Source organism: Rattus rattus, chromosome 2 (assembly GCF_011064425.1).
Source record: "Rattus rattus isolate New Zealand chromosome 2, Rrattus_CSIRO_v1, whole genome shotgun sequence".
NCBI lineage: Eukaryota > Metazoa > Chordata > Mammalia > Rodentia > Muridae > Rattus > Rattus rattus.
The window spans coordinates 170,481,971-170,494,706 of record NC_046155.1 but is presented as its reverse complement, the minus strand read 5'-3'; the positions used below and the strand labels follow the sequence as shown (position 1 = coordinate 170,494,706).

General features: G+C 48.1%; 1 protein-coding gene across 1 annotated transcript; it reads left to right on the top strand.

The window, feature by feature from the left end:
• Positions 1-4,893: 4,893 nt before the first annotated feature.
• On the top strand, positions 4,894-11,969 carry LOC116892500 (zinc finger protein 235-like). Its single transcript, XM_032894247.1, is given in 4 exon segments — positions 4,894-5,064; positions 7,501-7,627; positions 9,756-11,468; positions 11,471-11,969. Coding segments are annotated over 4 exon segments (2,058 nt in total). The 5' UTR covers positions 4,894-4,935; the 3' UTR covers positions 11,560-11,969.
• Positions 11,970-12,736: the final 767 nt, after the last annotated feature.

Here is a 12,736-nt window from a genome sequence, read left to right as displayed (position 1 = left end):
AGAAGTCGAGGACCCAGACACACGAGAGACCGATCTTGAATGTAATACGCAAAAGGTGAGGTTTATTATGGAGAACTCTGGACCGACATGTATCTCATGCAGAAGACAGAGGTGTCGACCCCGAGTGGCTGGGAGAAGGGCTTTTTAAAGGGAGAGGCTGTGAGCCCCAGGGGATGAGGAGATGTCAAAGGGGAATGCCAAAGATACAGGACTGTCTGATTGTTTTACGCCAAAAGTTTTTATGGTCCCCTGGTTCCTGGAACATAGCTACTAAATCAGGAGAAGGGTCGGGTCCTCAGGTCCTCATTATTCCGAGAGCAAATCTTATCTCTAGTCATCTGTCAGAGTAAATGTTTGTCAGAGTTGATGAAGCATCTGCATCTGAAACACATCTGGTTAGGCTTCAGCCGGGACGTTTTCCTGGAATGCTCTCTGCAAGGCACAGTGGGGGCTTAAACAAACATCACAGGGGCAGAACAGCTACTCACACCGGTGATAAACAAGTGTCAGTGTGTCAGTGTCAGTTCTTCTGCAATTTTAACCATCTGTCTTCCTGAGTCAGATCTTGTTGCTGTGTTTTGAGCTAATTTAAAATTCTATCTCTCACAAGCACAGCTGCAGCATGAGGTACAACCTTGGCTGTCTCTGGAACACAGCTTCTTTGTGCTCTCAGAAAACACTTCCCAGAAGATTCCACCTCAGTGACATCGGTCTCTTTCTTAGCTCCAGGGAACCAGCATCAATTGTCTCAGTCGTCTCCTTCTCTTGAATACAAAGCCAGAGACACATGGCTGAAGCTGCTGAGTTCTGCTGCTGGCAGGAGCTGGAACATGGCCCCCTTGTTCTATTTTTTTTTTTTTTTTTTTTTTTTTTTCGGAGCTGGGGACCAACCCAGGGCCTTGCGCTTCCTAGGTAAGCGCTCTACCACTGAGCTAAATCCCAGCCCCCCTTGTTCTATTTTTATCACTAGCTTCCTCTTTTCTAACTCCTTTACTGTCTAAACGTGGCTGTCCTGGGTTGTGCTCTGTAGATTGACCTTGAATTTAGAGATCTGTATGCCTGTCTCCTGGGATTAAAGGTTTGTATGAAATTGCCTGGAGCTAATTTAGGTGGCTGGGATCTTGCCCCGAGGCCATTACTCCCTTAACTGAACACAGGATTCGGCTCCATTTCGCTTCTGGGTTTCCCTTTAATACTCGAACCATATATTTGTATTTTTCCTTTCTCAACTTCTTTTTTCCCATTAAAATGCCCTTCATGAGACCTAACCAGAGAACAAGATCTACGACAGGTGTTTCTGAGATTTCCTTTGTCAACACAATTAATCTGAGTCTTTTTACCTTAGGCTCTTCAGACAAGGACAAAAAGCAGCCCCACTCTTCACCAAAATACCACAAAGGCAGTCTTTACAGCACATACCGAAATTCTTCTCTGAAACCTCTTGGGCCAGGCCTGCACAACTCAATTTACTCTCAGTAACGGAGACTTCCTTCCACATTCCTACTAAGATAGCTGATTGAGCCCCATTTAAAACATTCCACTGCTTTCCAAATCCAAAGTCCCCAAATCCACATTCTTCCATACAAAAGCATGGTCAGGCCTATCACAGCAATACCCCAGTCCCTGGTACCAACTTCTGTCTTAGTTAGGGTTTTACTGCTGTGAACAGACACCGTGATCAATACAAGTCTTATAAGGGACAACATTCACGGGTTTATGGGTTCAGAGGTTCAGTGCATTATCATCAAGGTGGGAGCATGGCAGCATGCAGGCAGGCATAGTGCAGAAGGAGCTTCACCTGAAGGAAGCCAGGAACAGACTGAGCATCCTCAGACAGCTAAGAGGAGGGTCTCCAAGCCCACCCCACAGTGACACACTTCCTCCAACAAGGCCATACCTTTAATAGTGCCACTCCCTGGGGTCAAGCATATGCAAACCATCACAACCTCCTTGGGGACTGACATCCTACTTGGCAAAAAGAGACAGGTATGTGGGCAAATGACACCTGGTTGTCAAGTTAAGGTGTGAATATCAGAAAAGGCAAGTCCCCTGTCACAGTTGAATACCCCAACCAATGGGAACAGGTAAGTGTTGCATAAAGACATGTTCCTAAAGAAGTGCCCTATCTCTAAGTTCTGATTGGTGGAATAACTTGGCACAGACTTGGTTCAAGGTCCCAGTCAGTTCCCAAGTCTAGTTTACAGCCCTGGTTGATTAATCCTGGGGCACGTGTTCAATAAACTATCCATGTCTCACTGAGATCTGTACGCATGAGGTTTGTGGGGTGACTCCTTGTGATGGCTATTCCTGGTTGTCAACTTGACTATATCGGGAATGAACTACCATCCAGAATTGGAGGGCTCACCTGTGATCCAGATTTTGAGGGTGAAGGACACAGGCTTCTGACCTGGATCTTGGCTTGGAAATCTTGAGGCGTAGTGGCCATGAAAAGCTTAGGCCCAGGCAAGGTAGTATACAACCTTAATCCCAGGAGACTAAGGCAAGGGGATTTCTGAGTTCAAGATCAGCCTGGGACAAAGCAAGTCCCAGATCCAGGTATGGTTGTAAACACCTTTAATCTGAGCCACACCTTCTCATGGAGGCCTACATAAGGACATTTTAAGAAGGAAGGCTCATTCTTCTTCAACTGCTTGCACTTACAGCCAGCACATACATTGGAACCTACTTCTACAGAAGACCAGCGGAAACAACTAGCCTCGTGGGACTGAGCAACTACTAGGTCCTTGGACTTCTCATTCACAGCTGCCCATTGTTGGGTGAGTTTGGACTACAGACTGTATGTCATTACAGTAAATTCCCTTAATATATAGAAGCATTCCACAAGTTCTGTGACTCTAGAGATCCCTGACTAATACCTTCCTGGACCACAACCAATCTAAGCCCCCACCCCTGCCCCACCCTGTCATCCTTCATTGATTCCAGCCTGGAAACCTAATCCTGATTGAGAGTTTGGGACCACACTTAGTGATCCTAACCACCTCAGCGGCTATGATGGTGAATGGGATCTGAGCTTGGATCCACCATTCTCATCTGAAATTTGCCCTTTGAAAGCATGAGGACCCAGAACAACAACAGCTCACCAGGCAACACCCAGAAGACCCAAACCAGGGACATATAGGCCAAGACTTGGTTATGAAGGTTATCAGATACCCAGTCAGGCAGGGTAATTATTGACTTCTCTCAGTCTGACTATTCAAAACCCTCTGTACTAATCACCCGCCCAAAGCAATGATCAAACTCTGGTACAGGATGTTGGCCCCAGGACATTAAGGAAAAAATAGTGCCTGGCCCGCTGAATTTCTTGCCAGCACTGAGGATATAAAACTGAGGGAACAGGATGGAAGACAGATAGATAGGGACCCCTACATTAAAATAGAGCTTACCTGCAACCCACACTGTAAGAGTTCCCACGCCCCCGCCCCCGTCATTATAGTCAAATCCTGGGAAACCCTTCCCCCCTTATGCAGACTGGAAGTGGGACTCACTTGGGTATCCAGAGTTTACCTATGCTGATCTGACCGGGAAGCTGGCCTGAGACCCCATTAAGTCACCTGGCTAAAGCGTTGAAAACTGGATCCAGGATAACGCCCTCTAGTGCTGAGATCTACCCTTTGAGATTTCTAAACCACCTTTGCTTCCTGACATTTAGCTGGTAGACACCATACAGGCTATCTTTAAATTTCTCAACGAAACAAGGTCAAATATAACTAAAGACTGTTGACTTTGTCTGGACCCACGACCTCCTTACTAAGGGTGGCACTTAAACATCTTCCAAAAAGCAATTTCCACTGACCTCACTCTAGTTAAATTAGCTTGGAACTTTCTCATTCTGGGAAATGTAGTCCCAGAAAAGCACCAGAGCAATAAGCACCCGCTGAGGCATTCTGGGAATTGTAGTTCTGGAGCCATCCGCAGACGAGTTTGCTTTAGCTCCGGAAGTCTAGGCTACCTGGCAGTGCTTCCAGTGAGGTGAGAGTTTAGGGCATCCCGCAGCCTTCTGTCCTCTGGTTCCCCGGCGGCGTGTCCTCTCAGGGACGAGTCTCCATTCCGGGTAAAAGCAGGCAGCGGTGGCAGCGGCCCGACCTCTCTAACTGGGCTCTGCCTAAAGCCGCGCCACCCGGGATTCCTGGACCCATCTCAGCTGCTTGTGGAGCCCCAGGAGAGGGAGAGTCTAGCTTCCCACGTGAGTCTGGCAGAGGAGCTGCGATGGCCAGTATCAGAAAGCCTTAAGTGGTAACTCTGACTTTTTTTTTTTTTTTGGTTTTTTTAAACATTTATTTAAGAGGGAAGGGGCGTGTCACAGCTTATGTATGGGGGTCAGAAGAAAACTTATGGGAGTTGGGTCTTTCCTTGCACCATGTGGTGCCCAGAGACTCGAACTCAGTCCGTCAGGCTCAGCTGAAGTCACCTCTACCGGCTAAGCCATCTTGCAGGGCCAAACTCCTCTTTCCTTAGAAAGGGCTTAGGTTTTATTGGTCATTATCTTCATGCCTGTGGGGAAAGAGACTTTGTGAAGACTCTTGCAGATCAATAAGTTTGCTAATAATTAAAAACCTTTTAGGGCAAGACACAGAGGGGAATAATTTCACTCCCATGTATGGAAACAATAATATGTAAGATAGCTGTCACAATTGACAGATCCTTCTGAGAGTGGTGGTCAGTCATGACAGCAATCATCAGAGTTTGGGGCTTCTTAAACATTTGTTTTTCTGGAAAACCTATCACCACAGGCAGCCTTGTGAAGTTAGGAGCACCCAGCACGCCTGAAGCTCCTGGAAATAGAGAATGTGGCTTTCCTAACCTTTTGCCGTGAGTGAGATGAGGCTGCCTTGGTCCGGTACCCCGGAGCCTTACACTAGCGATCAGCAGGAAGTAGGTAGGAAAGCCGGCTCAGCCGCACAGCACTTGGGGCTGATGGAGAAGCTGAGGAAGCCATGTGGACCGACTGTCCTAGCAATGTGCTCACGAAGCCCTTCCTCCCCCAGCTTGCTTCCCAGAGCCCTGCCTTGTCTCAAAGAGAAGAGAACGATGACCAAGTTACAGGTAGGTCGGGCTGCTTCCCCGTTCCCCACGCGGCTAGGATTGGAAACAGGACCCCTGCATTCTGGGCCAGTGCTCTGCAGCCGAGCCTCTCTGAACTGCATGAAGTAAGGGGAAGTTGCTGAGAAGAGAGGTCTGGAGGAGGAGGGATGAGAGAGGACAGTGGGGACATGTGCTCCAAGTGCACTGTACACGGGAAAGTGTAAAAGGAAGAATAAAAAGAATTAGAGAAGAGGGCTGGAGAGACGGCTCAGTAGTTAAGGGCACTGGCTCGCAGTGATTCCCAGACCCACGCCTGATAGCTCACAACTGCCTGTAACTCCAACTCCAGGGGACCCAGCGCCCCCTTCTGGCCTCCCAGGGCACCTGCACACACATGTACACACAGAAAGACACAGGGCATGCACATATATCAAAAAAGGAAAAATTAAGTTCACTTATGTTTTAAAAGTTACATCAGTTTCCACAGTTTGCCTAATTTTATTTTACAATTAAGTGTGAGTTCTCCACATTCATGTTTATGAGTTTTGCATTCTTATTGTGTGTGTGGTTTGTAAGCATGTAGGCATCAGAGGCCAGCTTTCAGGAGTCTCTCTTCTCCAATCTTGTTGAAGTAACGTCTCCTGGTTTGGGGACTCTGTGGAGACAGGCAGATCTCTGGTGCTCAGTAACAGCCACCCCAGCCTAATTGGCAAGTTCCAGGCCACTGAAGGACCCTGTCCCCAAAACAAACAAAATACCCTGGACAGCACCTGAGGAAGGACACCAGAGGTTGTACTGTAGCCTGTTCATACGTATGCATGCTCACGTATAATTAAGTGCACTCACATGCATACGTGCATACATATGTGCACACATGCACAGACCACAGGTCACCCTCATTTCCTGCACTGGGCATCCTGAGCAGTCATTTCCTGAGCAACCAGGGAGCGTCTGGCTGCCATCAACTGCACAGCTTCCGTGGTTGACACAAGTCTGGTGATGAAGGAATGAAGAAAGGACAGACTCACAGACACGTGTACAGACAAGCTGGGATTGAATGATCCATGTGCTCTGATGGAGACACACCAGCGGCCTGGGAATTCAGTGCATGCGTTAGACACCACTGAGCACCAGGAGTCCTGATTCGGGAACTGAAACATGACTGCTAAGGCAAAGGGTGTGTTTTACATGGTGTTCAGCCAAGCTGTTCAGCCACCCAGGACCACCAGCTGGGGAATAGGTGCTTTTTTTGCTGACAACGGTGGCTAAATTCTCTGTTAACTTGTAGGCAGTAGAATACAGAATCCCTAAACTGGACACTTTAAAACTCTTGGGTACTTCAGTGATTAAAAATGGCAGCTTGGGGCTGGGGAGATGGCTCAGTGGTTAAGAGCACTGGCTGCTCTTTCCAGAGGACCTGAGTTCAATTCCCAGCAACCACATGGTGGCTCACATCCATCTGTAATGGATCCGATGCCCTCTTCTGGTGTGTCTGAAGACAGCAACAGTGTGCTTATGTAGAATAAATAAGTACATCTTTAAAAAAAAAAGCAGCTTGTCTGAAACTTTGACTTAAGTTTTGTCCTTTGTTTATTGTATGAATATGGATGGTGCATTTTAAATCAAGCCGTCCAGGGATATTGGGATGGAGGTACTGTTATACAGATGGGAAAACTGAGGCACTGAGAATGGCCTAAGCTCATCAGCACAGAGCCTTGAAGTGTGAACCGAGGTCCCTAAGGTTTCCAGAGCCAGTGCTCTCATCCATCACCTGAAACGAGACTACCGTTGACAGATGCGTGTTCCTGAGAACACAGAATGAGCTGCTTGTCTGTTCTAGAAGGTTCCCCAAGGCCTGTGTCTTAGTTAGGGTTTCTTACTTCTTTCTTTTCCTCCACCCTTGAGACAGACTTTCTCCGTGTAGCCCTATGTAGACCAGGCTGGCCTCGAACTCAGAGTTTATTGTGGCTCCCTGCCTTAGAGTGCTGGGGCTGAAGCCATGTGCCACCACTGCTTGCCTTAGGATTTCTGTTGATGCAACAGAACACCACGGCCAGAAAGCAAGTTGGGGAGGAAGGAGTTCATTAGCCTCACACTTCCATATTGTCGTACATCATTGAAGCGAGTCAGGACAGAAACTCGAAGGGACCTGGAGGCAGGAGCTGATGCAGAGGCCTTAATTACCAAGCCAGTGAGCACCACCCCTGGACGAAATGTGCATTAGTTTCTGCCTCCAGGATCCAGCACTGTTGGAGTTCCTGTCCTGATTTCCTTCAATAGTGAACGGAATATGGAAGTGCAAGCCTAATAAACTCTTTGTCCCCTACCTGCCTTTTTATTCATGGTGATTTGTCCTAGCAATAGAAACCCTAACTAAGACAATGGGCTCTGTGTAAACAGACGCTTGGGTCCTAGTGACATTGAGAATGGAACTGTATCATGCATTTGCTGTCACAGGAGGCAGTGACGTTCAAGGACGTGGCCGTGGTCTTCAGTAAGGAGGAGATGGGGCTGCTGGACGCTGCCCAGAGGAAGCTGTACCACGATGTAATGGTGGAGAACTTCAGGAACCTCCTGGCAGTGGGTGAGGACGGTCCCCTTTGTCACATCCTGTGTCTTAGCTACACTCTACTGCTTTCATTCTAGGTTTATTTCTTTTGTTTTTATGATATGTATCTGAGTGTGTTGTCTGTCTTTATGTCTGTGCATCACCTTCATCTGTGGTGTTCGCAGAGGAAAGAAGAGGGCACTAGATACCCTGGATCTAGCCTAACAGATGGTTTTGAGCCAGCATGTGGGTGCTGCAAACCCAGTCTGGGTCCTTTGGAAGAGCAGCCAGGGGTCTGAATCACTAAGCTGTCTTTCCATGGCCTCCATGGCTTTCCTTAGCTGCAGGGAGTTTCCACAAGCTTGTGTCCTTGAACAAGACAGGTAAGGACAGCCTCCAAATGCCCAGTACTGCTTCTGCTCCTGTGTAGGGTGCGTCCTGCCCCCCTACAACCAAAGAGTTCCATTTGTGGCCTCCCATTTTGCTCAGTAAAATCACGTTGTTTTCTGGCAAGGTATAGCTATCAGATTTATAACAGTAAACTCAACCCCCAAAAGTATCTGCACAATTTACTCACAACCAATTGATAATGATATAAACCGCCCAACTAGATAAGATAAATTGACGTATAAAAATCCATCCCTTAAGAAATATTCATAACTGCCTGGGCCATTTAAGGCCACATGGGTCTGGGTCGACCTCCTCTGCCTCCATCTTGGTTCTTCTCCTTTTCTATCTCCCCTTACCGAAACTCTGTGCCCACCCCACTTTCTTACTGTCCAATTACAGGCCTCGGCATAACTTGTGCCAGCCCCCACCTGCATGTAGACATCAGCCTACGTTTTCCTGCTCCTTTCTCTGTGTCCCAGCTGTTGTTGTTTCCTTTTCTCCACCTGGAATGCTCTTCCCTGCTGAATCATGATCCTCACCCCACCCCCCACCCGTGTGTGTGTGTGTGTGTGTGTGTGTGTGTGTGTGTGTGTGTGTGTGTTCGTGTGCTCAGCAGTCCTTGTCTCCTGCCCACTCTCCACATTCTGCACTTGGCTCTGCTGCTGTCTGAGCACCATCAGACATGTTCCCATTGATGTAGTTGTAACGACACACTCCAAAATCCCCAATGTTTGCTCACTGTGAGGGCTCCGTGAAGCTCCAGTTACCCCTTCTACAGCTGCGGCCACATCCATTCCCATAAAGCCTTCTGTGTCCCTCACACAGCATCCCTCTCCCAACCTGTAACCCCATCCCCTGCTTCTTTCTCCCTCTAACACTAACTGTTCCCATGTGTCATGCACGCCTCCGAGCTGCACCCAGGAACACGGATCTTCTACTTCCCTTGTTTCAGAAGTTGTCCAGCCCCTCTTGGTCGTTTCCCATCCTGATAATTTTCCCCCCTCAGGTCATTTTCTGATTTCCTTGGGGGAATTGTCAGATACTGTTGTGATTTTGTTATTCCTCTAGGCGTCTGAGGCCTTCAGTTGGCAGCTGAGATCTACCTCCCCTTTTGAGCCCTTTCCCCTGCTCCTTTGTGAGCCTGATGATCTTAGATGGGCGAGCAGGTATTTGACAGAAACCCACTCACCCATGCCCTTGTGTTCTGCACCTCCCAAGCCTTTCCCTCATCAGCAACCGTGTTTTGAGTGGTTTGAGTCTTGCCATCTTAATACCTCAGCTCTCTTCTCGTAGTTTCCAAGAGAACTTGTGTGCTGAAGTTGTTCCAATCCCCCGCTGACGTATGTGTGCTCTCAAAGACAGGGATTTGTGTGAGCAGGACGCCAGCTACAGGGCCTCTCTGAGCACCACCAGACCTCTTAGCATGGATTTAGTGCACTCTTCCCATTCTGTTTCCACAGCTACCCACGGGCTCTGTGTGTGTATGTGTGTGTGCATGTGTGCGTGTGTGCATGCGTGTTCAGGAAGGTGTTCAGCAGAGGCTGAAGATGCCCTTGAGCCTTCCCTCCTGGGCTCACCCCAGATTCTCCACGATGCTCAAATGAGGCCTGCTCAAGGCCACACACTCCCGGCTGTAGCTCATTGTTCCTCAGAGCTCTCAGACATTCACCTTTGACTCTGCTCTCTAGTTAATGTTTCTACAGAGACAGGAGAACTAAGGCCTCGATGTCCACATTCCTTACAGATATCACCTTTTATTCTCTATTTTTTTCAGGAGGCCAGAGTCCAAGCAAGATAGAGACACTTCACAAAACAGGAGTAAGGTGCCTTTCACTGGGGAAGCTTCCATGTTGGCACATGACAGGCCATGATGCCAACAAACTGGCCAGAGTTCCAGAAGACGTAATACACACCCAAGAACAGGGTTCTCTCTTCCTGGAGCGAATCCACTCCCCCTGCCGTGGGGGAGCGGAAGAGCCTTCTCAGGCCTCTGAGGATGATGGCTATCTTGAAAGTCTCAAAAGCAACCATTCCAGCATTAGTGAAAATCAGGAATTTCTGTCTGGGAGAGCTCAGAGTTCTCCGAGTGAAACACATCTCAGTGAGAGACGTGACCGTGGGAAACACTGTCCTCAGACCCCGGTGAAAACCAAGCCACAGCCGTTGGCTCTGGGTGTTGACATTCTGAGTTTCATTTCCCATCAAGATAACAATACACTGCATGAAAGAGACAAAGTCCACAGCAGCAGTGACTGTGACGAAGTCATCTGTCCCCTGTTACAACTCACCCAGGATTGTGATTGCACAGAACGGAAGGCCTACCAGTGCAGCCAGGGCCAGAACGCCTTCAGTGACAGCCCTAGTCTGGAACTCCATCAGCAGGTCCTCTTAGAAATGAAGTCCTCTGGACATACTGCACCCGAGGACACCAGGCGTAGCTCCAGTGTCCCCATTCAACAAAGCATTCATCCAGGGAAAAAACGCTACTGGTGTCAAGAGTGTGGCAAGGGTTTCAGTCAGAGCTCAGCACTTCAGACTCACCAGAGAGTGCACACGAGGGAGAAGCCCTATCAGTGCGACAGCTGTGGGAGGGGCTTCAGCCGCAACTCAGATCTCAACATCCACCGCCGCGTGCACACCGGGGAGAACCTTCACAAGTGTGAGGTGTGTGGGAAGGGCTTCACAAAGTGGGACCACCTCCAGATACACCAGAGAATTCACACGGGAGAGAAGCCGTATAAGTGTGGAGAGTGTGGCAAACGCTTCAGCTGTAGCTGGAACCTTCACACCCACCAGAGGGTCCACACGGAGGAGAAACCGTACAAGTGTGACGAGTGTGGGAAGCGCTTCAGCTTGAGCTTCAACCTCCACAGCCATCAGCGGATCCACACGGGAGAGAAGCCGTATAAATGTGAAGAGTGCGGGAAGGGTTTCAGTTCAGCCTCAAGCTTCCAAAGACACCAGCGGATCCATACAGGAGAGAAGCCGTTTGTCTGTAATGTGTGTGGAAAGAGCTTCAGTCAGAGTTCGAATTTTCAAGCCCACCAGCGAGTTCACACCAGGGAGAAACCCTACAGGTGTGATGTGTGTGGGAAGCATTCCACCTGGAGCCTTCACAGTCACCAGAGAGTCCACACAGGAGAGAAACCGTACATGTGTGTGGAGTGTGGGAAAGGCTTCAGTCATGCCTGGAGTCTGCAGGTTCATCAGAGTCTCCACACCGGCGAGAAACCGTTCAAATGCAATGTGTGTCAGAAGAGGTTCAATCAGGCCTCAATCCTCCAGGACCACGAGAGAGTGCACACAGGGGAGAAGCCCTACAAATGCGACACATGTGGGAAGGCCTTCAGCCAGAGGTCCGGTCTCCAAGTCCATCGGAGAATTCACACTGGGGAGATGCCGTATAAGTGTGCGGAGTGTGGGAAAGAATTCAGGTGGAACTCGGGGCTTCGCTCTCACCTGAGGGTCCACACAGGAGAGGAACCCTACACAGTCAGCAGTGTGGGAAGGGGAAGGACTACAGTCAGGCCTCACACTTCCACACACATCTGAGAATCCACATCAGAGATCACATCTAATCTGCCACTAGAGGGTCCACAGTGCAGGGAACCCCTAGTTTGTTCTGCACTCAGGCGGGCTCCATGCTGCTGGTTGTTAAAAATGCCACCAAACCCAGAGGCTTCAGGAGAGGCATTATCTTGGTATTTTGCCCTCAACTCATTCTTTTACCGAGCTCACTATGATAAAGGAAGATAGTATTTTTAGAGTGGACCTTCTTAGGACACAGACAAAACTAGAGACTTATATAGAAAAGGGTTCTGACTTAATTATAAGAGGAAGAATTGTCAGTTGTCAGGAATAAAACCAACAGAAAGCCATCGTGACTCACACTAACGCTGAGATTGTTCAATTATGGGTAACCCATTGGCAAAGAGCTTGTAGCAACTGTATGGGAGAAATTATCAATAAACATTCTAAGAGCAAGTGACTTCGGTTTATACCAAGGTTTAATTCGATGCTCCCCCCATATAATAAAAAGAACACTGATAATCCTGAAATGTTTACATCTTCTACCGATGCAAGTGAGATGGGAATGGCTGGTTATAAGTCAGAAAAAGAAGTAAGCAAAGCCACATAGACTTCAGTTCAGACCTCAGAGCTGAGTACTGTTCTCAGGGTATTGTTAGATTTTTCCGGAATCTCTGACTACAGTTACTGTCAGTATGCAGGAAGAGTTGTTTTGCATACAGAAACCAATGAACTGATTCAGGATGGATCAAAGTTAACTTCCCTGTTTTATGGAGCTACAACAGTTGATCAGAACTAGAAATCACCCAGTGTAGCAGATCCCATATGTGTGTACCATGTACCTAGTACATGGTGATGATGAAATTGATCAGCTGTTGATAAGATATGTGCTAGAGGGGTTGGGGATTTAGCTCAGTGGTAGGCAAGCGCAAGGCCCTGGGTTCGGTCCCCAGCTCCGAAAAAAATAGAAAAGAAAAAAAAAAAAAAAAGATATGTGCTAGAAGCTTCAGAGTTCTGTGAGAAATACCATATTAACTACAAGGGTTTAAAAGGTGTGTTTTCTGCCACCTGGCAAGAAAAGTAAGGAAATTATAAGAAATTGTCTAATGTGTTCTTTATATAATCAAACTCAATTGCCGGTAGGAAGTAACCGCAAACGTACCCACAGAAATGACACTTGGCAAATGGATGGGTTTCACTGGCAGAGTCACAAACTCCTTGGAACAA